This window comes from Tubulanus polymorphus, chromosome 3, assembly GCF_964204645.1.
Source record: "Tubulanus polymorphus chromosome 3, tnTubPoly1.2, whole genome shotgun sequence".
In the NCBI taxonomy this organism is placed as follows: domain Eukaryota; kingdom Metazoa; phylum Nemertea; class Palaeonemertea; order Tubulaniformes; family Tubulanidae; genus Tubulanus; species Tubulanus polymorphus.
In genome coordinates this window covers 8,513,129-8,538,065 of record NC_134027.1, presented here as the reverse complement: position 1 = coordinate 8,538,065, position 24,937 = coordinate 8,513,129, and the positions used below count along the sequence as shown (strand labels likewise).

General features: G+C 38.8%; 3 protein-coding genes across 7 annotated transcripts in view; 2 read left to right on the top strand and 1 right to left on the bottom strand.

The window, feature by feature from the left end:
• LOC141901011 (hydrocephalus-inducing protein homolog) overlaps positions 1 to 9,806 on the top strand; it is a 30,909-nt gene extending 21,103 nt beyond the window's left edge. Inside the window, exons 57-81 of the mRNA XM_074788063.1 lie at positions 311 to 458; positions 544 to 714; positions 807 to 914; positions 1,005 to 1,157; positions 1,357 to 1,587; positions 1,694 to 1,784; positions 1,938 to 2,207; positions 2,596 to 2,947; positions 3,176 to 3,382; positions 3,525 to 3,812; positions 3,961 to 4,324; positions 4,423 to 4,588; positions 4,669 to 4,816; positions 4,897 to 5,104; positions 5,228 to 5,452; positions 5,716 to 5,885; positions 6,008 to 6,206; positions 6,396 to 6,835; positions 7,056 to 7,191; positions 7,478 to 7,771; positions 7,897 to 8,060; positions 8,179 to 8,329; positions 8,412 to 8,642; positions 8,731 to 8,955; positions 9,051 to 9,806. Of these exons, the coding sequence (XP_074644164.1) occupies positions 311 to 458; positions 544 to 714; positions 807 to 914; positions 1,005 to 1,157; positions 1,357 to 1,587; positions 1,694 to 1,784; positions 1,938 to 2,207; positions 2,596 to 2,947; positions 3,176 to 3,382; positions 3,525 to 3,812; positions 3,961 to 4,324; positions 4,423 to 4,588; positions 4,669 to 4,816; positions 4,897 to 5,104; positions 5,228 to 5,452; positions 5,716 to 5,885; positions 6,008 to 6,206; positions 6,396 to 6,835; positions 7,056 to 7,191; positions 7,478 to 7,771; positions 7,897 to 8,060; positions 8,179 to 8,329; positions 8,412 to 8,642; positions 8,731 to 8,955; positions 9,051 to 9,536 (5,626 nt within the window). The 3' untranslated portion in view covers positions 9,537 to 9,806. The remainder of the gene's footprint in view (positions 1 to 310; positions 459 to 543; positions 715 to 806; positions 915 to 1,004; positions 1,158 to 1,356; positions 1,588 to 1,693; positions 1,785 to 1,937; positions 2,208 to 2,595; positions 2,948 to 3,175; positions 3,383 to 3,524; positions 3,813 to 3,960; positions 4,325 to 4,422; positions 4,589 to 4,668; positions 4,817 to 4,896; positions 5,105 to 5,227; positions 5,453 to 5,715; positions 5,886 to 6,007; positions 6,207 to 6,395; positions 6,836 to 7,055; positions 7,192 to 7,477; positions 7,772 to 7,896; positions 8,061 to 8,178; positions 8,330 to 8,411; positions 8,643 to 8,730; positions 8,956 to 9,050) is intronic.
• Positions 9,807 to 10,619: 813 nt separating this feature from the next.
• Positions 10,620 to 16,234, top strand: LOC141901464 (uncharacterized). Its single transcript, XM_074788711.1, has 7 exons — positions 10,620 to 10,780; positions 11,614 to 11,864; positions 12,390 to 14,125; positions 14,583 to 14,819; positions 14,932 to 15,039; positions 15,175 to 15,294; positions 15,722 to 16,234. Exons 1-7 carry the CDS (start codon positions 10,726 to 10,728, stop codon positions 15,906 to 15,908), a joined length of 2,694 nt encoding a protein of 897 aa, XP_074644812.1. The 5' UTR covers positions 10,620 to 10,725; the 3' UTR covers positions 15,909 to 16,234.
• A 438-nt stretch (positions 16,235 to 16,672) lies between these two features.
• LOC141901566 (solute carrier family 35 member C2-like) lies at positions 16,673 to 22,630 on the bottom strand. Of its 5 annotated transcripts, none has more exons than XM_074788885.1 (11): positions 22,540 to 22,630; positions 21,564 to 21,743; positions 20,579 to 20,729; positions 20,428 to 20,491; positions 20,270 to 20,342; positions 19,988 to 20,156; positions 19,810 to 19,893; positions 19,295 to 19,470; positions 19,038 to 19,161; positions 18,759 to 18,815; positions 17,611 to 17,750 (listed from the first exon to the last, which is right to left on the bottom strand). In XM_074788885.1, exons 2-10 carry the CDS (start codon positions 21,726 to 21,728, stop codon positions 18,787 to 18,789), a joined length of 1,035 nt encoding a protein of 344 aa, XP_074644986.1. In that variant the 5' UTR covers positions 21,729 to 21,743; positions 22,540 to 22,630; the 3' UTR covers positions 17,611 to 17,750; positions 18,759 to 18,786. The 5 variants fall into 5 exon arrangements, with proteins under 5 accessions (XP_074644985.1, XP_074644986.1, XP_074644989.1 ...); XM_074788888.1 differs by having other exon boundaries at positions 17,611 to 17,727; positions 18,781 to 18,815; XM_074788886.1 differs by having other exon boundaries at positions 17,631 to 17,727.
• Positions 22,631 to 24,937: the final 2,307 nt, after the last annotated feature.

The window sequence follows — 24,937 nt, the reverse complement described above, 5'->3', positions numbered from 1 at the left end:
TTGAATTAATCTTGATGTGTTGTTTCCGATCTGACAAGCGTGTGATTTTAAAAGGTTTTTTCACAGTGCACGAATATCTACGATTGTTTATCTTTTTATCATAATGCACGTTGTTATTTCAAGATGGATCTAATGAAAAATGCTTCGTGTTGAATTTTCTAACTCGGGCACAAAAAGAAACCGTGTAGCTATACATGTATTTATGCATGAACTTCAAAAGATTATGTCAATGTGTATATTTCAAATTGAATTATCATATATTTGAAATTAGATTTGAATTAAGGCAAACCTCAATTTCTATTAAATTCAGACAAGAAACAATAGGAGGTGGTGGTGGACAAGCGCGTTTAGTGTTGGGAATGTTTACAATTTTCCCAGCGTTTGGCAGCATTCAACCGAATCAATCACAGACGATTACTGTCGACTGCGTTGCCGAAACTCCTGGAAAATGCGAAGAGGTAGATGAATTTTTCTTTGTGTACACATTCAGCAATTCTATAAAAGTGACTTTAGTCTGATAAGAGCCGTTCTTCTTCATCATAGGAAATAGTAATCGATATCTCGGATCGTGATCCAAAAGACCATAAAGATGGTATACCGTACAAACTGTTCGCTGAAGCCTGCTTACCAAGCATCAACATCGGGGATGTTGGATCGATATTCGAGGAGCACCGAGTTTGCAAAAATCTCAGCATCTGGCAACATAGCCATCAGGTAACTACAATGATACTTAATTATTTGTATACATATAAACTTACTATTTTAACTTGAAATGATATTTTTTAATGTGATTGTGTGTGGTATAGATTGAAAGTGGTGGAGTTTATGGTGAAGATGAGAACAGATTTGTGTTCAATAACGTAATAGTTGGTTGCAAGGCCAAAGCTCGCTTTAAGATCGCCAATTCAAGCAAGGTATTAGGACTGGACCAATTAACAAGCCACTGTGCAAATGAAAATTCAAAGCACTCAATCATAAACTTGGAAGTTACATCAATATTTCAGGTGCCTTGTGATGTGGTTTTCAGTATAAAACCAGTTCAAGGCAAACACATGCCAAAACAGCAGGATATATTTGAGATTGAGCCAACCAGAGCTCAGGTTATCGCCCATGGCCATGCTTATGCTACAGTGACTTTCTGTCCACCATCAATGCAGGTATGTATAGTCAAATGATGACTTCATTCATAGTTCAATGTTGCAACCCTAGAATTAGTCCTATTTTGTTTTCAATTATGTCGCGCTCCTTGATTAACTGCCATCCTTGATTTAATCTTTTTAAAGATCGCTTGTCAGAATGAAATACATAATCTTTGAGAAAGATTTGATGTCTTTAAAATATATGTGTGGTTTTCAGGCTTTCACAGCTGTATTCGAAGCAGCATTGGAGGGACTTCCGCAGAGTCTTCGTGGCAAAAACCTCACTTTTGAAGTTCACGGGGAAGGTAATCTGCCTCGAATTTCGATTCAAAAACCGACTGTTCGAAATCGCAAAGGTCAGCCTTTGGCTTTGTTCCGAAAGAATCTTGTTGGTCGATCAGAGTCACTGCCACTTGTTTTGGTCAATGATGGGACATTGCCGTGCAAAGTAAGTCAAAACCTTCAGTAACATGAGACCCTACAGGTGCTCATATCTATCTTGAATCGGAAATTTGGTTTCACTTGGTTTTGAAGGTGTATTTGTATGTTTCTAGGTTGATATTGATCTTGCGGATCCTGATGGTGCGTTCAGTATGAAGCCTATCAACGGAACTAAAGCCATTATGAATACAGAGGATAAAATCGGTATGTACGTTTAAGCCATGTGCAAACTAATACACTGTACTCTTTTATTTGGGCACAATTAGCCACCAGATGCCTGAATGGTTAAGAAGTCAGATACAATGTACCCACTATCGAGTAGAACTATTTGTTGAAGTAAGATCGTTTTTCATTCAGACGGTATTTCAAAGAAACCGCATACGGCTAGTGTCATCATCGACGTCGATGAAACGGCATCTTTCGACATGATCTTCAAACCGTTATTGCCGCAGCGTTCGCAGGCAAACGTCAAAATCAGCGTTGTCAATAATCAGTACGAAGATTCGATCGTTCAACTCGTCGGCGAAGGATACGAAGACGACGTCACTTTCGATAACATCCCGAATATCAACTTCCAAATCGATCCCGAAAAACAAGAGGGCAATATGGCTGATGATGATGTGGAAGGTATAAGTCTACCATTTGCATCCTCCCCTCGCTAAAATCATTAGACTCGCCACGATACGAAACTCTGCCAAACCAACCAAGTGCGCAGCTACATGCACAGCTTAGATGAAGCCATTATTAGCCTATCAGATAACCTGTTCTATTTTAACCATGGTTTCTTCATTAATAGTTTATCTGTGAAACTTGACTCAGCAAATAAACAACGGGCAATCTGATCAGCAAATCTGCGCATGTACCTGCTTACCTGGTTTAGTGAATCAGGGTTTTGTGCCATGGCTGAGTAGCGATGCCATCAGGTTCGAATCCCTGCCAGAGGAGGATGACCATTTATTGTTCGTCTACAAAATATTGTATGAATGTTAACCGATTATAAATGTATTTTATTCAGCTGCAAAGGCTAATCACATTCATTTCGGCGACTGCTACATCAAAGAACCCCGCGTGATGAGTTTCACGTTGACAAATCATTCGAAAGAGGACTGCATCCGATTCGTTTGGCCGGAGATTCCCGAGTTGAAATACTCGCCGCAGATCGGACACCTTCACGCCGGATGTTCGAAGGATATAGCCGTCACGTTTAAGTCGGACGAAGTAAAGACGTTAGAGGAGCATCCCGTACCGTGTAAACTGACGAAGATCACGTTCGATAAACCGGTCAATGAGGTGGCTGATTGGGATGATAGAATGAGGATTGTAAAATGGGTCGATATAGCACCACCTGCGACTGCATCTGCCGACGGGTACTGTATCTATTCTTTGATATTCAGTGTCTTTGGAAAAATGTTCATTGCACCAGATGCCACCATGAGGCCAAAATAGATTATTGCAGATGGATGATGAGTTGATAAGAATTTCATAGAATATTGTAATATGACACAATATATAAACTGTTAGAAACAGATACCACTATATAATTTGAATATATTTATCGATTTTTAATGAATTTTATACGTATTCTCTGCTTATAGTAGCAAGACACCGGGATCAGCGACAACACGTCCGGCTAAAAAGAAGGTCGTCGAAACCGAAGTCGAACCGGTGTTTAATGAAATAGGCGAGTCGAGTAGAACTATGGATCTACTGGTTTCTGCAAACGCTGACTACTGCCAATACAAATGTAAAACCGAATCTATTACGTTTAAAGATACGCTAATGTTCCAGACTAGAGTCTATGAGTAAGTTTGTTATTCATGAATTTTTCCGGAAAATTATTTTTTTAATTAAGAATTTTTCTTGTCTTGCATTGCTTCGTAAAAGTCTTTTGCATCGCTTGCTTTTATGATCTTTGAGTTTCTCACATTTTGCTGTTTCCACTAGGTTTGCGTTGAGCAACAAAGGCACCGGACAGATGGAATACAACTGGAAAGTCATCATGGAAGACATCCCGTCCCATTCGCAGTCATCGAGCGTTACAGACGACACGATGTCAATCGCACCATCTATGCAGGACGTATCATCATCTATGAGTATTGTGAGCGATACCGGATGTCTGCCATTCACCGTCGATCCTATCAGCGGAATGTTAGCTGCCGGGAAGAAACAATCATTCACCGTCAAATTCTCGCCGATCAACGTTCAGGATTATGACGCAAGGCTGATGTGCACGTGAGTATTATCAAAATTTTACTTTCGATTTTACTTACAAAAACACCAGGCTCATCTTGATTGTATCAACGATCAAAGAATTACTGGTTTTAAGAATGTCTCCGTCATTGACTTATATAGCTACTTTGCAATTGTGTTTACTTTTTAGAATTCCAAATCTCGAAGAAGGACAACAGGGACCGGTAATAGGTCTACACGGACGAAGTTTGCTTCCATACTGTCACTTCGAGCTGGAAGATTCGGATTATATCAGTGGTGCAAGGCGTAATCCGGAATTACGAGGCCCGAATGGCTCGCCGCCCGGAGCTATGCTTGATCCAAATACTAGAGTAATAGAATTTGAAGCGATTGGCGTCGGCGTCCGAACTGTCCGACGTTTCAATATCATAAACCCTACTAATCAACCATACAGCTATGTTTGGATAAATGAAGACGACCCAGATCCAAAAATTGTCAGTTCATTTAAAGGTTTGACAATGGAAGGTGCAGTCTTGTCCGGTAAAAAGCACGAGGTGAATTTTTATTCTTTTTTTTCTGTCAGAACAACCTTTACGGTAACCCAGAGATCCAGCTATACATGTACCGGTATTTGTTTATTTACGTTTTGTAGATTGCATTCGAATTCATGCCAAATCAGCTTGGAATTGTAGAATCGTTCTGGAGATTCGTGATACCGGAACAAAGCATTTCGATACCATTCGTTCTCGTCGGCGAGACTAAGGAACCTCGAGTGACACTCGACCGGTCACACTTCAACTACAAATCACTTCTCATCGGTAAGTTTGAATTCATTTGTTTAAAAGGTGTCATATTTGCTGGAATACCCTCGAGTTCATGTAAAAAATCACCATTTCAGGTCACGAGGCTTTGGAAACTGTGCATGTAATCAACAATGAAGATACGTCATTCCATTTTGCGTTTGTTGAAAGGACTTGTTTCTCAGCGGGCCATGCATCACATATAACTGTTGAACCTATGAATGGAATCGTTCCACCGAAATCAATGTAAATTACTTGGAAATCACGCTGTCATTTCTTAAGATATTTCACATTCATGAATTCATGAATATTCTTTTCACCGTCAGGTTCCCGATCAACCTTTATTTCACGCCGACGACTGACAACGAAGTGAATTTCAATTTGATCTGTAACGTGAAACGAAAGACGCAGCATCTGTCGCTGAACGTGAAAGCCGAGGGATACACAATGAGTTCGTTGTTAATGTGCGAAGACTCGCAAGGCAATAAAATTGAGCTGGATCAGTACGGTTTTAACGAAATCAACTTCGGCGAGGTGAGACTCCTAAAGAAAACAGATTGAATCATAAATCTGTGTTCTATGGGGCTGATTTGAAGATCATCTTTTTACGAATGTTCAGGCTCAGATATTTTACCGATAAATATTTCCGTTTTTCAGGTTGAAATTAACGAGAGTTCCACGCGTAACTTGTACGTGATTAACAACGGAAAATTCAACTTTGACTTTAAATGGGAATTGAACGAACGAAATGGCAAACGTCAGAGTATGGTAACCATCGATCCGGTGGAGCACGCCGTTAATAAGGGAGAACGTGAGAAATGCATTCTTTCATTCTGCCCCACGAGTAAAGCTTCGCTGAAAGGTTGCGAACTAAAATTGAAGGTAAGCATGATGTCTGTTGCAACATTTTGGGCGGGGGGTTTAAACAACAAAGGCCAGTTGCTGAAAAGTTGCTTAGAGCTAACCAATGGATATACCGGGGGTATACCATACTGGAAATTGAAATCACATTGTTACCATGGTATTTGTCCACTAGTTATTATCTCTTTTGATAACTAGTTATCAACTGTCCAACTTTTGAACAACTGATATTGAAAACTAAACGATAATATGAATTAATTGATTCATATTACCCTGTATTACAGGTATCCAATGGCCCGACGTACAACATGGCAGTGCTAGGACATGGAGTCAGTCCAGGTTTACACTTCACGTTCCAATCATACAACTTCGGACCTTGTTTCGTGTATCGAGCGGGAATGCCAACACCTACCGCTGTACTTCAACTTATGAACAGAGATAAGAAAGAGATCAGGTACCGATATATGCAACAATAAATAATATAAACCAGCATAAGAAAATGGTTTATGTACTTTCGATTGTACTTACATACCGGTAATTCACCCTTAAAACATGCGAAATACTTCTCTATTGCAGTGTTGATTGTTTATATCAATCTACGTCATATCTGACCCATGATTTCGAAGCGATGGTGATCGCTCCGGGACAAAGCGTCCCCATTCGATTCACGTTCTTCCCACGCGAACCGATCCGATATCACGAAGTTATCGAATTCGAAGTTAACGGCCTTTCGAAACAAGTCGTTGAAATATTCGGACAAGGAACGGAAATGAAGGCGAGTAGAATTATCAAGAATTTTTAATGTATTTGTGAGATAAGACAAATTTAGGCAATTTTAAGATTACCTTTTTATAAGTTTGTAATAAACAAATGCCTTTTATGAACAAATATATTCAAATTATTTCAAACTCACTGTAAAGGACTTACCTATAAATTGTAACAGTAATTCTTCATTTCCTTATAGATCGAAGTAGTAAATCCTAAGCAGAAGATTGTTAACTTTGGAGCGTTGCGACTCGGCCAAATGGTCAAAAAGCAGATTCCCGTAGTTAACAACAGTCCGGCGGCTCTGACATTCAACCTAGCCGTGACTCCATCTCAGCAGGCATTACAACAAGCAGGCGTTCTAACGGTTTATCCTACAAACGAAATAACCCTCGAACCGAAAGGTGGAACTCGACGCATCGATGTAACGTTCGCGCCGAAAACGCGAATTCCGCAGTTCACCGAAGAGGTCGTGCTGGAATGTGCGGGAATGTTTCAGCCGTTGTTCATAATGAAAGGTTCGTGTCAGGGTATCGAAATCAGTCTCGACATGGAATCGATACCGTTCGGAGCAGTCGTTCAAAATAGCCGCAGCACGAGGAAACTTCTGATGATTAATACCGGTGATATCGGAGCAAGGTAAGAAATTCATTACATTTACAATACATGTACATTAATTCAACTGACAATCTTAGAATTCGATATAACACACATTTCTGGCACATAGAGTCTCAAAACATTGTTTGAGTCATCTGGCCGATAAGAAGATGGCTTTATTCTGTCATTGCCTGGATAAATAACTTTGAAATAACTTGTGAATCCTGATTGCTTGAAAAAGTTTCCTCTTGTTTCGTTTCAGATTTAAATGGGATGTCGCTAAATTTGGACCCGATTTTTCTATAGAACCTGTAGAAGGGTATATCTCCCCGGGAATGGAAGTTCCATTTGAAGTTCACTTCCATCCAAAGGATCTGAACCAAGATGTCAGATATGATGTAAGTATCACGCTCAGAGGAGTGGTATAGGCCAGTTGTTAGAGTGAGACTACTGGAAGCCAGGTTATGGGTTCAAACCTCTTACATTACCATAGTGTCCCCAGGCAAGACACTCATCATCACCTTTGAACATTATAGCGCAGTGGAAATATTTGCTGTAGAAATTAGATTACTATGACTATTACTACTATATATAATCACTCAATCATGAAATTAATCATTTAGAACGTTTTTGGAAGCTCCGTTTGAGGTGGAAAACTATTAACAAATGTTTTAAAACTTGTAGAATCTAAAATGTAACATCGAAGGAGGCAAACCCCTGAAGCTCACATTGACCGGAATGTGTATCAGCGTTTCACCAGTGAAAGAAATTCAACATTTCACGACTCACGTTCGCAATCGCGAGACAAAGAATCTGATGATTATGAATCGTACGAATCAGTGCTGGAATCTACGACCGGTTATCGATGGAGAGTTCTACTCAGGCCCGGAGACGTTTACTGTCGATCCACAACAGACAAAATCATATGAGTTGGTTTACTATCCAATGGTTATGACTGCAGAAGGAAAGAAACATTTGGTATGTAACAGATTAAGTGGACTTAACTACATCAAACATTGCTTTAATTTCAATTAAAATCACTATTTGATGATGATTTGCTGAAAATTTTCAAGCCATATTCATGACACTCAATAATCTTTCAGGGTACCGTATTTTTCCCTCTGCCTGATGGAACTGGATTACTGTATAACGTACAAGGAACTGCTGAACCACCGAAACCAAACAGTCGTATCAACCGCGATATTCCATGTAAAACATCATATACTGAACTACTGTCAGTCAACAACTGGTTGAAAAAACCTCAAAGGTCAGACTTAAATCTCTTAAGTTTCAGGTGTATTTTGGCATTCTCTCAATAAATCTAATTCTTTGTTGTTCTGTTTTATGGAATATGTTTATGTGAGTCGTTTTGGTATTCTTTGTAGATTTAAAGTACGCTTTGAGATGATGAAGCCTGACAAATTGGATTTGGGAACTACTTTGAAAGGCTTAGACTACATCGATGTCCCGGGCAATAACAACAAAGATTACAGACTCAATTACTATGCCCACAAAGAAGGCCAGTCACAATTCAAGGTAAAAAGATTTTAAGTCAACTGGATGGCAAAACACCCAAAGGCTTTGGTCGTTAATCAATGCGCATTCTGGTGTATTTTAGGTTGTATTTACTAATGAATCAACAGGGGAATATCAGTTCTACGAGATAACATTCAAATCTGTCCGTCCTGGTGTCATAAGCACCGTCAATCTGAGTACACCTGTCAGACAGAGTGTACAGAATATCATTCTGCTAGAGAACCCTCTCACGCAGGCTGTCACGTTCAATGCCACGTGTCCTGTAACTGAAATCTTGATGCCAACACAGTTGCAGGTTCCGGCTCAATCTGAAGTAAGTGAATTTTGTAGTTACATGTCCATTAGATATATACGTTTTAGAAAATTATGATTGACATTATGTTTTATCTATTCGTTTACAGGGAGCTTTTAATATGGAGTATTTGCCTCTGAAGGTTGGAGAATCTCAAGCTCGTCTGGAATTCAACAGCAACGAATTAGGCTTGTACATGTACGACTTGAATCTGAAGGCCACCGCAGCCGGACCTGAGAAAGCTATCTACTTCCGCACGAATCTTGGCTCGTCACAAACTCAGATGGCTAAATTCCTGAACTTCGCAAAGCTGAAGACCGATTATACTTGCAAGGTATGAGAAATCTGAAATAATATCTGATGTATCCAAGAATAAAAGGTGTTGATATATTTGTTCCCAAGGCTAATGTTTGATTGAATCATTTTCAGGTCGATAATTCTGACTTCCACGTTGATAAGTCAGTCGCAGCGGCTCCTGGTTCGAGTACCGGAACTGAAGTTGGCATTGAGGTGAACTTCGAGCCCTCTAAACTCGGCGAGGTGCGAGCGACGTTGACCGTCAGTTCAAACTCAGGTGGAGAGTACGTCTTTCCGCTGTACGGCACGTGCATAGCGCCGAAACCGCAAGGCCCTTACGTCATCAAAGCAGGATCGAACACGTCTATTACTTTCCGCAACGTTTTTCCGCACACGACCGCTTTCACATTCCAGGTGGATAATCCAGCATTCCACCTGGCGAAAACCGGCGACAACATCCGAGCGCATAAAGACAATCGAATAGTTGTCGGATTCGACGGTGCGGATTCCGGAGCGAAGGGTGCCGTTATGGGTAAACTTACGGTGACATGCGCAAAGTCAGCGGGTGGGCCCTCTAGTGTGCAGTGGGTGTATTATCTAAAAGGGGTTACGCTATAATAATAGTTAATTTGTTGAAGAGCTTAATAGAAAAATTCCGTCCATCAAAATCAATGGTTATACAAGATATACTTTTGTGATTGCACACTGCTGAATACAATAACTATTTCACTTAAACAATTTTGATGTGATCGTTTGATTCAATTGCCATCAATTCCGTCCAAAATTGTCTGGTTCAATTTTAAGGATTTTGTTTTATATCGCTATAGCTGTAAATATAGTTGGAAAAAATTTATAGGAAAAGTTATCAATTTTTTTGTGATGTTGATTTATTTAAGTAGAATTGTTTACTATATATGATACATAAAAACTTTTTTTGTTTGATTATTGATAATACAATACAGATATATAGAAAAAAAATATGTGCATTTACTGTCTGTTTCTTTATTCGGTTTGTATGGTTTGAGTTGAAGTACTGGTATGTGCCACCGTCAGCTGTAGTCAGAGTTGACCAAATTCAGCTCATGAGATGCCCCGGGCCTGAAGTTTCAAAAAACAATGATAAATCATTACAACTTAAAAACCGATCAAGGAGAACATTTCGAGGAAGTGTCTACAAATTTCATACCCCAATTACTATAGACTCCTTGGTACTGCTATTCGGTAAAAATCCTTGTCCCAAATGTATGGATTTAGGCATACAAATACAAACATGTTTCCCTATTTCTCAAAATTGGGAAGCAACTAAGGCATTTTGCTCAAATTGAGTTTTAAGCGCCTTTCAAAGCAATTTTTTTAGAAGTTATCAAGGAGTTATCAAGGAATCAGGGAGGCGTAAAATCTTCTCACGCAAACAATATAAACATTAGCTACGATATAAGTGGAGTGCAGTAGTAGTTGTCCCTGCCACTGGCAAGTGAGTGAGGACACTTCGTTGGTGGTTAGGCGATCTTAATAAAACAAAGATTTGTCCGTTATGACATAAAATTTTCTGACTCGGGTAAACCTTTTCTTTACGTGAAGCGCATGCAGTTGCATTTGCACGTATTTTTGGACGCCGGCTTAATATCAAAATACGTAATACTACCGTTATTTTTCAGTAATTAGCAACGCTACGAATCCATTTCCGGTTATGTTGAAATGTCAAAATAATGCTGCAAAACTCGTTGAAATTCTACGATTAAAAGTCATTTTGATTCATTTCACACATATTCTGTCCTTGTATCAATAGAAGCAGGTCGTGATAAATATGGATAACAGTTCATTGTCACTTGTTGGTCAAAGAAATGTCGATTATTGCGATGGTAAAAAGTATTTTCAAATTAATTCTTGGCCTATTTTTTTCAAAAATAAACCAACCACCTGTTATTATTATTATTATTATTATTATTATTATTATTGTCAGTGCTCGATTACAAGTCTGTCGTTTTGCGGCTTTCCATTTATCTTGTCTTATCCATATTATCGTGCCCCTTCATTGTTAACGACAACTGAAACTGAAACTGAAACTGAAAGTAGGTGTAGAGGAGAGTATCCTTCTTAGCTTTAAAGGCACATCAAATAAATAACGCAATTCTTCACTCAACGTTTCGGCTCTGCAGCTTTTATTCAAGAGCAAACATTTGAATTACAATTAACACTATGTAACGGTCACATTGGACACATAGAAACCGTATCTCAAAAAACCTTATCCCCTTGGATATGGTTTCCAGCCAGGTGTCCGATATGACCAGGGCCGAAACTTTGTGTGAAGAATTACATTATTCATTTGATGCGCCTTAAGGACACTCTATCTCTACCAACTTCAGTACAATAAAGTGCGCTTGAGGCCTCTTGACCATAACTGATCGACCGTTGAAACTGAAATTAGCCTAATTAGTTATTTCAACAATCGGCTCATCACTTAAGCCTGGGGTCCAAAATCGAAGCTCTGTAGGCCTACCTGATTTTACACCCCAATCCCCTGTGGTTAAGAGACCATTCTCGGATTTTCAAATTCTAGATATTGTAATGTAGGTTGTAGGAAACTTCTCTTAGTTATTTTAACTTAATTGAATAGCTACACAAACATGAGGTATGGTAGGCATAGCGTAATCAGCTCGATTGAAATAACAATTAAATTTTTTTCACATTGCAGGAGGCAAAATCAGTATTAGCCGCATCAATAATGGACGAGATTCGATTCCACCTGCTGGAACACCGGTGGTTCGTACTGATGAATTCACGATTAAAAAGTCTGATGTTGAACAAATGGAGAATATGCGCGAGCGTGTGACAAAGCTGTTCCAAGTGGATGTCATTTACGGCATTTCGGTTCAAGACGAAGGAGTAAAGCGGCAATGGGTAAAACTGAATGGACCTTCGAGAGAAAATAATACCAAAGCTAAGGTAAATTTCTTGGATTGGAAATCAATTGAGCTATGATTAAATAATATGATACCACGGACCTTGGCCTTATGCGCCAAAGAAACCCCTCTTAGATTTTTATCAAAAAGATTTGTCTCACTGTTATGCACTGAAAATAACTACAAAAAGGGTAAAGATGCCAACGTCAATCTTATTCTCTTGGTTATCAATATTTGAGGTGGATATAATATTTCATTAGTTTCTTTGAATCTGAATTTGATTCGTTGACCGATAGGCCTATACTATCATCTCAGTAATCAGAAATCTCAGTATTGTCTGATCTGTATCTTAGCGATCGGCCATTTATTCCTGTCCCTAACTTTTCTTAGTTACTTCTATATTTGTAGATTAGTCCTACTGTATATTATTTTTGTTATTTTTGTTTCTCCGCCCATGGGGTTTAGTCGTACATTCGATAATTATAAGATTAGAATAAATTGTTAAGTCAAAACATGTAGGTTTTGCTCATTAATAATACTCTTCTTACTTTTTCTTTCACATTTACAGGAATACATAACTTCGATATGTAATACCTGCAATCCTATCGAAATGCTTTACCCTCCTCAGATGCTTGGCATTCTACAAGAAAGTCACGACCGCCTGGAAGAGGTATCCAGTGCGATTATCATATTCAAAGAAGCCGGCAGACTTCACATGTATGGTTCAGATATCGGGATTACGATAGCCATGTCGGCGATCGAAGATATTTTGAGCCAATATTTGCCCGATCCATCAGTAACCGTGAAAACTCTCGAAAATCATAATAACAGTGCCAAGAAACCGGTGGTCGTTCCCGACGAACAGCCCGATAATAAAGTGTTGACGCGACAAGATTCGGCATCGTTGCGACTCGAAGAACAGTTAAAACGCGCTTGTCAACTACACGATTTGTCGTACGAAGATTACAAACACGCGAATAATTCCGTTAAACGCGTTTTACTCAGTTGGTTAGATCACGACATGGACGAGGATTGTATCGACCGGCGCGATCGTAGCCCAGTCAGCGCCGCCGAAAGTGTAACCATAATCGACGACGATCAGGACGATTCGATAATTTGCCTCGACATGCCGTTAGTTACGAAACCGGTTCAGGATTGCGATTTAAGCATTCAAGAGATAACCGTCAATTTCGATAGAACGCTGGCTAGTCCGGCTCGTAAAGATACAAATACAACAGCTAGTAGTACCGTACAGCATTTCGATGAAATCATTTCATCTATGGAACAATCTGGCGCGAATTCGGGCGCTATTGAGAGCAAAAATTTATTCCAGAGATTTGGTGCTTCAGGTGCATCGGACACGGTGCGTGCATTTGCCTTGAGGAAAGGTTACACGAATACGGAAATAGACGTCGTTTTGAAGAGTAAAACTCTGCCTTATCGCACGAGCGATGTAATCGCCGACCTGTACAAGAATCGCCTCAAATCTTCGAATATCAGTGCGGGCGAAGTAATAGGAACGCGGATAGCGTCGTCGTCGAAGACCGAAGATTGTCCCGTGCAGAATTACTTCCAACTTTTGTCGCGCGACTTCAATGAAGAGACGGCGCATTTTACGCGCGAGGAATACATGAAACGCAATAGAGAGCGACAGAAAATGTTGTCGCCGCTTTTCCGGCGAGAGCATGCACCCGAGTCGACGGCCGACTCAGCTACAGGTGCAGAGGATGTCGTCGGCGTCGATGAGAACGTGAATACGCGTGAATCGAAAAATCTGAAAACAATCGCGAATACTACTACGACTATTACGACGGCGACAGCAGCGGTCGGTCCAACGCAGAAAAAGCGAAAAAAGAAAAAGAAAAAACCGAAGAATCAGAATCAGAATAACGAGAGAGTCTTGCAAAGTGCTAGCAGCGACTCGGATATACAAGTTATCGCATCAAACATAAACAAACAAGCATCCCCCGCTCCACATATTAATAAAAAACCCCGGCAAATAGAACCGGATTTTAAACCACCGCCCGAACCGATGGCAACGGGTGCCGTCGGAAGTTATCAGACTAATCCCACCAATGTTTCCAAAGAATTGTTCCCTTCCCTGTCGAATAGACCATTCAAATTTGGCGAACAACAACCGGCTTCCAATACTAAGGATACGCAAATACAAGCGGCACGCCCGAGACAACGGTCCGGGAACAGTGAATCCGATGTCCGTCAATTAAAAAATGGTGCCAGCATCCAGGCTATTAAAGGACAGCATTTAAGACCGATCGTCATAGATGGCAGCAACGTGGCATGCGCGTAAGTTTGAATCCATTCATTTTATGTGATATTTAATAACCACTACCAAAGAAATTTCATAGGTCTGATAGGTCTATTAAACTTTACCCTAATCATCTCGTGTAACTTGGAAAATGAAATTACTTTCCCATGTACCTGCTGTGGCATTCTCACAGTGTTGTCAGGTTCGAATCTCTGTTGAGGCAGGATAATATACAGCATACTATGCAAGTCAGATCTGATAAACTCGGATAACCGTTTAACTTGCGTGTTTATTGAAATATTTTTTTACACTGTATATACCAAATTAAGAATTCTATAGCATCTAACTAGGATGTCATCCACATCGGACATATTTTCACGGTCCAAAAATAACTCAACAGTATAACCTAAAATCATTTTCAAAACAAACGCGTATATTTCTTAACTTCCTAGTAAAATGTGTATCAATAGCTCGATGCGTATATTATAACTTCAGCCATGGTAAAAATAAGACATTTTCCTGCCACGGAATTAAGATATGTATCGACTATTTTCTTGAACGCGGACACACTGAAATCACGGCATTCGTACCAAATTGGCGTAAAGGAGGTTTATACGCCGATATGCCGACGGTGAATTCGGAGATTTTGTTTGAACTCGAGAATCTAGGCTACATAGCATTTACACCATCCAGACGCATCGGAAAAAAGAACATCGTTTGTTACGATGACAGGTAAATGATTTAAGTAGAGGAAATAATTGAATGCCTGAAGTGCTTCGGGGCCTGAGAGTGGGGAAAATTTATTGAGGCCTAATGTATTTGAATTTCCTATTTCTGATACCAGGTTTATAGTGGAGTTAGCAGCTGAAAATGGAGGTGTCATCGTGTCCAATGATAACTACCGAGACCTCGTCGATCACAGCAATAAATGGAGAAACGTTATTGAAAAAAGGTACAAATAGCACAGACACCAAAATTCTAGAAATAATGAAGATCTGGGGCTGGTTTTATTTACGCGGTGCAAGTATAAAACCATAATATTAAAGACGATATTTTGGTTCATTCGCCCACCATGTTTTTCTTATAGGTTACTGATGTTCACGTTTGTCGGTGATTTACTAATGATTCCGCAAGATCCTCTTGGTCCTTACGGACCGTTACTGGATGATTTTTTGACGAAAGATGAATTCAAGAAAAAACCAAATGTGTAAGTACATGTGTGTGCGATTAATACTGTACAATAAACTTCACCAGTTGCAGTGTAAGTTTCCTTTAAACTTTTATCAAGAGAGCTACGATAAAGAACTGGGCCCAGTTTCAAGAAAAAGTTTAACTCAAATTTTTGGTGTTATCGCTATTGGTTACTTCATTTCGTCAATGAGGACAACAATTCAACTGTTTTAGGCTTACACTTTTTCGGGAAACTGGGCCCTGGGGTGATTCTCAAAAGTTGTTTTGAGTTTACTAGCGGATAATTGACACATGGTGCAACTTAAACCAACTTTTGAGCATCTGGCCCCAGATTTTCAGTGCATTCGAGTTACCAAGGTTTAGTAAATTCATTTGAACAATAAAAACCTTATTTCTCAACAAAATCCTAGTCCAATGGCATTTGTTTCCTTTCTATTTTGTAGACGAGTTGCCCAGCCACGTCCACCAGTTCGGCCGCTGCGCCCGAATGCACTCACTGTACAACTCGGACAGCAATTAAATGTAATATTCCCGGGAAACAACAAAATTATTTCGCGTATTCTGGATAACCATCCGTATGAAGAAGACTTGAACAGGCTAACTACACATGTTCTAGATGTTGTCAAATAGTGCTGTATATATTTTAGTTGTATTGTTTTTGTGATTTAACCAGAAAATTTTATATTTTATCACTGGTGTAGAAGTTTAAAAATTTCTGTTAGATGAAATAAGTCGCAGCATTTGTTGTAAATCTGCCCTGAGAAACCAAGCCAAAATTAGGATAAAAAGTTATCGAGGTTGTTGCATCGTATCTGGGAATTACCTATTTGGTTTATGTATTGTTGAACTAAATTGACTAATGGCAATGCAAAAGAAACCTGTTTCTTGGCTATTAAAGTTCCTCGAAATTAATGAGAAACTGTTAATTCAATTTTGCATAGTCTAACCTTAAACAAAAACCCTTATATTGTAAGAGTTAATAAATATGTTTTTGATATTCATTCTTGTATGGTGGTTATTATTGTTGGTTCCGTGATCTACCAGGGAATATTATGTGGCAAATGGCTCAACTTAGTAACTGGTTGGCGCGGTCTACGTGCTTTGAATTAGCAGGGTTTTTGTATGAATTGAAGGACACTGGCCTCGTTCCGATAGGATTCTGTTGACCATTTTAAGTTCAGAGACTCTGTGAGACATCCCTGCGTCATGTATACAATGCAATACTTGCCTGTGCATAAATTCATTTCCCATAGTATATACTGGGTATGCATCGACAACGGCATATGTTAAGAGCCGAGCCCGGCCATTTCATCCCGTGTTCCATAAACAATGAAAACTTAAAGAATCGTATTCATTTCTAAGAAAAAGATATATTTCAAAAAATATTACCCCGGTACTTTTTTCACATATTCCTTACGGATGGGAATAAAATGTAATAATCTTCACATAAAACAAGTTCAAAATAGGACACAACTAAGACATAACCAGTTTTAACAATGAATTGGTTTGTTACAAACCAATTTATTGGTTGTATTGCACTTCACTAGTGAAGGAACAACATGATTTTTGAGGATGCATCCATTTAAGCGCTAAGTATTTGGAATTACATGTATGAAATGAAATAAATCTTGATCTAGTTAAGCCTTAAGAAATGCACTATAAACGGTACATAAGAGGTACATACGCCGATTAAATACAGAAACAACTTCAATTTCACTGCAATATCTTGACGGTAGGAAAAGTCTACACCGGTACAGTGGAACCGGTCTACACCGGTACAATGGAACCTCATTATAAGGAACTCGGGTAAAGCCATTCATCGGATAAAAAAATATAGAACTTTGTCCCAAGTAAGACTACCATGAAGTTTGCTGTAACGAAGTTCCATTGTAGTATATTTTGTCTATTTCTATTTTGTCTTCAGTACCGTAGTTAGTATAACTGGCTGCTATTTGTAAGCAGGACAAATTGATTTTGTCAGTTGGCCGCCAGTAATAATGCTAAGTTCTACTTAACACAGCGAGGTAAATACATGTAGGTTTGTATGTTATGGTCCCGGTTTTATAGATAAAATGAATGCTAAAATAACTAACAAAGAATGACAGACTATGTATGGAAAGTTGAGAGCACAGAAATTTTGAAAGCTCAGGTTGCGGGTAATTTCATAAAATTTTCTATCAATAACAATAACATTTTTTAATCACAGTTCGTACCAAAACTTCTGCAAGTGTAAATCCATTCTTGGGCAGTTAACTTTTCTAACAATCAGCCATCAGTGTCAACTCTGTTTGAACCCTTCGTGACACCTGTTCGTCTTTTGCATCGAAGATAAAGTTTCCAGTTCGAATGGCACTTTGCTGTTGTGGCCAGTCGAATTCTCTTCGGTGTAATGTGCCGACCATATACTATCTTCGCTTTCCTCATCTGGTGGATTTGTGTTGCCATCGGCCTGTTGAATGGGTGTAGCATTGCCTGTAGACAAATCAGTAATAAGAAACATGCAGTAGGTAAGGAGGTATGGCTAAGCAATCTATCTTCCCTCAATGACTTTCGCTGCCGAGACTATACTCTAAACAATGACCATTCGGGTAGTATGATAATCATGCTGTAAGCATTAGGGACCATTCATTTATTATGTTTGCACGTTGGGGGAGGGGGTTATATCTGATGTGTAAGTGAAGTCTGTCAAATGATGTTGTACGTACGCTGATAGGTCTATTGTATGAAAAATTTCTGAGACCATAAACTACTTATACAGCAATGCAACAGAATTAATGCACATATTAATAAATAAATGGTCCCTTCACGGTATATACATCTCATACTATTGCCTCTTGGACTTAAATGTACATTAGTACTGATATAACAAAATTTCTAAGGGTCTAAAAATCTTGCGTGTTGGAGGTGCTATGTAGCGAAGAGGACGGCAGGGTAAATATGGTAAATTAATAATCATAATCATAATCATAAGGTAATCGGAAGTGATAAAAATATGCAATAATTTGGTGCATTTATTTGACCACACACAATTACCGGGTAGGTACCCATAGTACTACGAAATATTTCAGCAACATAATGCTTATTATTGTAAAGCTAATGAAATTGATAATAAAAAGTGCTAGGTGATAGGTAACGTATCCAGTAGAAGCTGCATGCGTTATCAAATTTGGAACAAGCAGCGCTGTTCAAATCATAATCAATGAATGCAAACATTGAAATGGATGTCTGCAATGATATATCAGTCACAATGCTACATCAAAAGTTTCTAACAGCATATATATCTGGATTCATTTTGGTTTAATTTTTGGATACATCCCTAGATACTGAGGAACCTCGTTACAATAGTTACCATAGGGTAGCGGAAAATATCTAATAATTGAAAGTTCAGACAGGATGGGTCAAAATTGTGACGAGATTCCACTGTCATAATAGAATAAAATACTTTGTCTTTAGGAAGCTCTACGCTATACTTATACTAACTTAATGAGCAATATCGGCTAACCTTCTATCACCGATGACGATGCATAGATTTGGGACCTAAAAGTGATAGCAATAATGCATGCAGATGATAACGGCGACACCCAAGGGACAAAAGGTACAGTATATTCCAATATAAATGTATTCATATAATCTTCGCTTGGTATTTTAACAAAAACTTGTACCAGATGAAGCGAATCGATAGCAGATTCATAGGAGTAGAGGTTGAGGAATTGAAATATCCAGTATTAAATTAGATCACGTGAAATATCGATGACTTACCGTGGAGAAGTTTGAATAAAACATGTAATGAAATGCCAAATAAACAAACAAAAAGTCCGATGAAATTCACTGGGTTCATTTTATCGCCATTGACTGTTGCTGCCAGGAACAATGTGCAAATTTCCTGGAAATGAGTTGAATCAAATGAATTTTCCAGATAATTTCATAATTCCCATCAGACATTCTTATCCAGACAATGAAACAACATAAATTTTCCTATTTGAATAAAATTGTATTTTCAGATCAGTAGTTCTCACCTTGAATATCCCAGCGATGGACAGAGTTAGTCCGGATGTGTGACTAACCAGCAAGAACTCACTGAATTCTAACATAAACGCCAAGATAGCGCCTAACAGCAGTGTAACAGTGTTTATGAAAACTAACTGCATGTCCTCTGTGTTGAAAAGTTCATCTGTCGTTACGACAAACTTGCCTACAATTTTGAAATTCATGTGTTTAGTATGGGCCTAAAGAAAGAGCCTATAAACTTTCAGAGCCAAGCCTTCAGGTTTGAGTCTTGAGAGAAAACTCGAGAATGGTGGAGGAAATGGCTCATTATGACAGAACTATAGTTGTAAAGGCTTTTTGCATCCTCCCCAGTAGGGATCCGAAACCCGATAGCACCGAGACTCGCCAAGGGACGAAACCCTGCCACACTAGCCAGAGTGCGCAGTTTCGTGCAGTGACTGAATCTTGCGATGCCATCAGGTTTAAAGCCCTGCAATGGGGAGTATGGCTTTTCAAGTCCTTAACAACATTTCTTATCACTCACTTTCAAAATAAATAGCTAATGGTAGAAGACCAACAATCATCCATGGTTGTACATGATATATCATATCGAGTGGATGGCTGAGACCTGCAAAGAATAACAACAGCATGTACAATGCCTAATACTAGTGATATGAGTAGAAATTCAACGCAGCTCCACAGCTCATAAACAAATTCCTCACCTATTTCACTTTTCTGTACAACAAGTTGAGCCAACGTCCATCGTATTCCGCTGATGAACGAAGCAGTGAGCACCAATAAAAATCCAACAAGGTTGAATTGTGTTGACTGATATGTGAACATAAACAGACCTAAAGCTATACATAATACTACCAGTACCAATGACCATCTCTGTGCAAAAACAACATAGGAGTACGTGTAAGGCGTACATGGTGAGTATGCAAGTACGGGTAGCAACATGTATCATATGCATTGTGATTCCAGTCTGGCGATATCAAAATTACCTTTTTCTCTAAACCGAACAATATCGAAAATCCCATTATAAACAATATGCAAGTGGATTTCGTCATTGTATATCTGAAAATAAATCACAAAAAAATGTTAAATGTTCAGAAAATGTTCCATTTAATTGATGCCGTGAAGACGGGTTTGTTCCACTTACAAAGAAACAGTTATGTATTCGAAACTCCAGTTTGAAAGACCGATATCTATTGAGCTTGAAATTCCTGCAATCATATTTTTCAAAGGACATGATATTTTTACCAGGCCCGAAAACGACAGCAACACCCAGAATAGACTGGAGCGATACGTACCGGTGGGCGCTATTTTCGACGCGTAGACTCGCCAACCCAATTCGACCCTATCGCGTCCAGTTTTGCAATATAAAATGGAACGTATAGCCAACGCTATGAGAAACTTTACGCATAAATGAAGCATTGTGATGGACAGCGGGAACTGGAACGCCTGAAAAACGGTCAGAAGATTTCAATTAGGTTGATTATTGCGTAAACTAATGAAAGCATTTTCTTCAGATACTGCTATAATTTCACCAGAGACAATGAGGGCGAGAAAAGACGTTTGACATTTTCATAAAAGTCACGCTAAGCAATATTTTCCCTTACAGTTACAATTTCTAGGGTATACAGTGGTTATCAGTATACATTGTGTGGACAGGTTCTACTAATGAACAGCTGTTGGACGTGATCAGAGGACTCGCTAATATTGGCAGATGTTTTAATATTCTAATAGTATATTGTACATACATTTTCAAGAGTATAAAAGCTTTTAAAAGTAGAGTTACCTAACGTCAGGTCTATATCAATATAAAATGTCAGCATCAAACAAATCATCATTTCAAATGACATTTGCAGAATTCAATGAAGAATTAGCAAAACTTCAGATCAATGTGATGTGTAATGAATTCCAACATATGTGTCATATATAACAAACCAATTGACAGAATAAGCTGGGTGATTAGAATTCTACATAATTTATGCACATGCATGAGTCTTAAGTACAACAGCACAAAAGGCTAATATGTAATTCCATCTGAATACTATTTCAGAGCATTGGATAATTTCTACTGTTTTAAGACCTCAGTTGAATATGAAATATTGAGATTACACAGAATTTCTTGTGGATTTAGATTTCTAATCAAATTTCTATTTTTGTTGTCAAATTATTCACCGTCCTGTAATGAAAATCACTAAAAATGGATATAAGCTTAGTAAGGTAGACACCTCTGTCATCAATTTTTAATTCAAAATTAACCTCATCTGAAGGCTATTTTCAACTTACCATAATGTATTTCTTATTGTAAAATGTCAGACCGATCGAGAATGTGTAGAAAAACAACACTAAACAAAGCGTTTTTATAGCTGTTAGCAGCCAACCACACGAACATAGACCCCTCATTTCGGACGATCGTAATTTGTCATCTGTGTTGGCAGCAATCCATGACATCGTCAATCAGTCTAACTAAAAGAAAAGCATTGTCCTTCAGCGCTATTATCTTTAGATATTACTGTCTTTTTTAACTCGATCGTCACAAAGAAGCCTGATGCTCAGGTCAGGAAGATTCTTCACATAAGGTCGGAGGTCCAAAATAAAAGCTTCACCCTCAAACCCCATGCAAACTCTTATTTTTTTCAGTTTAACGACAATTTGGATAATGGGTCGGGGTAGATTTTAGACTGCCAAAATAGTGTATTTCATGGGTCATTTTCTGACCGCTAGCGTTCCAATCTATACTAAAAACTGTTTGGGAGTCGGGAAGGAGGATGTCCGCGACTTCTTCAGTCGATAAAGTAAACTCAACTGTAATAATTTATTGATGAATAATAGATGAGAATACCATGGATACTAATCTAATACCTAGCCGATATTCCCCAAACAACGGTAGGGGTCATAACGTCTGGTATACAGGACTTGTCATTAATACTGAAAACCAATCGATGACCAACCTCACTCAGTCCACACAGGGATAGGCCTACTGGGTGGTTTGGTCATTATTGGATGGCTCACAATCAACTGCCTCTGCGCATGCGAGAAGTGATCGTAGGCCTAACCCTAACCCTCTAGCTACAGAAGCTAATTTCTCCTATTGAAAACGCCGCCATTTCTGATACATTGAAAGATGCTATATGAGATCCCGGCCCTCTTCCTATTTGGACCCATACGGATTATCAGTCTGTGCAGAATAAAACAAATATATTACTGAAACTAGTCATGAACACAATATCTAACATTAATGCTAACGTTATCCATTTATTACCGATATATGTGATGCCGTTTTATGTTATGTCAGTGACACCGAATGTGACATCCTGCGATGTAACCGTACTTAATGATGTGGACATTGCCGATGGTGGAGTCAATTTCGATATGTAGAGGGCAGCAGCTAACGGTTGTGTACTTACACCGATCGGCGCCCAGGTTGCAGCGCGCTGACATCAAAAGGATCGGATGAGCCCTAATCAATAACTAACATAGATCTATATGCTAAAAAAGGAACGGAGTTTTCTTTTTTTCATTTCAAGATGTTTAATTTGCTATTTGAATATTTTATACCGGTACCTGAATATGTAAAACAGTCGTTACGCGCCGGAGTGGTTTAGAAATGGGAATTGTTTAATTTTGCAATAATACTCCGCTACCTCCTCAATCAGTGGATGATAAATTCATCATGACTAACATTATTCAAAAGAAAGTATCTATGGGCCTACCGAGTAAAGTGGTGTCCAAGGAGGAGTGTACTGGGTAATGAGATTTAAATCATTGGAAAATACAGACGTCTAAAATCTGTTACCGGTACGTGGATTCAATTACTGAAAGAACGAAGAAATGTACATTCAAACACTTTTGGAAATGGTTGTTGTTTAATGAAGAGAAAGCGTGAAATTTTTTTTATTGGAATTGTATTAACCGTGGAACGCAAGAAGACGTACCGAGCCATAGATTGTAGTTAACGCAGTTGTCTTACAGCCGTCTCGCGCAAAAATCCAACAAAATCATTTCTCACAAACTAACGATCCCTTCCATGCCATTGCCTTGGCCAACTCCCCAATTCAAAAACACCTAAACCTCCATTTTTACATCACATCAACCATCAAATGATCATCGTTGCAGATGCTTTATTTTAAAGATTGCGAAATATAATAACCAGTTTCGCCCTTCGTTCTCACCAACTTCCAAGCCAATTTATGAAGACGCGGATCCAGAGGGGGGGGGGGCTGTTTCAGGGGTCATGACCCCCTCTCCGCTCAGCTACCACAGAAAATTCTTAATCGTTTTCTTGAAGAAGAAAACGGGTGGACAGTTCCACATAACCGGTACCATACCATCTTATGTTTGGCCAAAAAATATGCCGTAAGGCCCCTATCATTAGAGATTTTCGTCGGCAATTAACATTGACATTTTTTATGAACCCCCTCCTTGAAAAAAATCCTGGATCCGCGCCTGTTATGGGCGAACATATTTCAAATCCATCCATGCAGAATGGATTCTGAATTGATTATCCTCGTCGACAAGATAGATGGAATATGATGGTTTATTTCAGACCTTTGAGCAGACCTATACCGGTAATCATCTATAAGATGATTAGAGATTAGACCTGCTCCAAGCTCAGAACGATTGAGAAATTCTCATATCTCATTATTGAAAACCATTTCCGCCTCGTCCAATTGATATGTGACACACACCCCGAAAGAAAGATACTGCATGAAGAGTAGACATTATTTCTAACAATTTTTTATTAGTTATTGGACGCACGTGAACTATATGTTAGCGCGCGAAGTTTTATTTTACTCATATGACACAACCACCACATCGGATTCTTTTTTCAACCGGTAGGCAACAAATATGATTTATGTATAATGTATAAGTATATCTATATTCGCGCGTGTATAGAGAGAATTATGATATATACGTAATATACATAAAGATTGATACAAATAGAATAACAATTTTTTCCAATAGAAATATATCACATCGAAATAGCCTTTATCATTTTATATATCAGTTAAGTAACAGTGATTTTGATTTTACAGTGATATGTTATAACGAAAAACGCAGTCATATACAGTGTTTTCATTATACAAATCAATTGAAAGAAAAACAGGGGCGGATCTAGGGGGTATATTGGGCGTCTGAACCCCCACCCCTCCATTGACGCTGCCCTTTTTGTCAAGAACCCCACCCCTCCATTGACGGTGCCCTTTTTGTCAAGACAGACATCGTCGAAACCCGCTAATTTGAAAATTTTCGGATGCATTTCTTCAGTGAATCTCCAATGCCTTTCCTCTTTTTTTGGACTGCGCCTTCCAATTTTCTTAGATCCGCCCGCGTCGTCATTGACAACGCTCCATAAAATACCACCCATGCTTTCATTTGATTCCATAATTTCGCAACTAAGTACACTTGATACTCCATAATTTCTGGTTCCGGCTTTCTCCCTTAAAAACTATTTCTTGCTATAACAAAAATAAAATCGAATCTGTGCAACAATATCATTTATAACTCGACAAACGACAAAACAACGGAGAGAAGGCAAAATAAAATATTCCTAAGATAATTTGAGTCAATACATCTATTCGTTTATATCGAAGCTCAGCCAATACTGATGACAAGTGAGGCAGATCGACGTATGGGGAGTAACACAGATGGCTTTGATA

Bases quoted from the DNA above. Each gene is read 5' to 3' on its own strand.
- LOC141901566 (XM_074788884.1), bottom strand. From the start codon at position 21,728: ATGTCATGGATTGCTGCCAACACAGATGACAAATTACGATCGTCCGAA. The intron at 20,157-20,269 runs GTAATTTTGATA...GTTTTTGCACAG, and splicing joins TGTTCGGTTTAGAGAAAAAG to AGATGGTCATTGGTACTGGT. The intron at 17,751-19,037 runs GTAAGTCATCGA...ATTTGTCTACAG, and splicing joins TTTATTCAAACTTCTCCACG to GCAATGCTACACCCATTCAA.
- LOC141901464 (XM_074788711.1), top strand. From the start codon at position 10,726: ATGGATAACAGTTCATTGTCACTTGTTGGTCAAAGAAATGTCGATTAT. The intron at 11,865-12,389 runs GTAAATTTCTTG...TCACATTTACAG, and splicing joins AAAATAATACCAAAGCTAAG to GAATACATAACTTCGATATG. The intron at 15,295-15,721 runs GTAAGTACATGT...TCTATTTTGTAG, and splicing joins TTCAAGAAAAAACCAAATGT to ACGAGTTGCCCAGCCACGTC.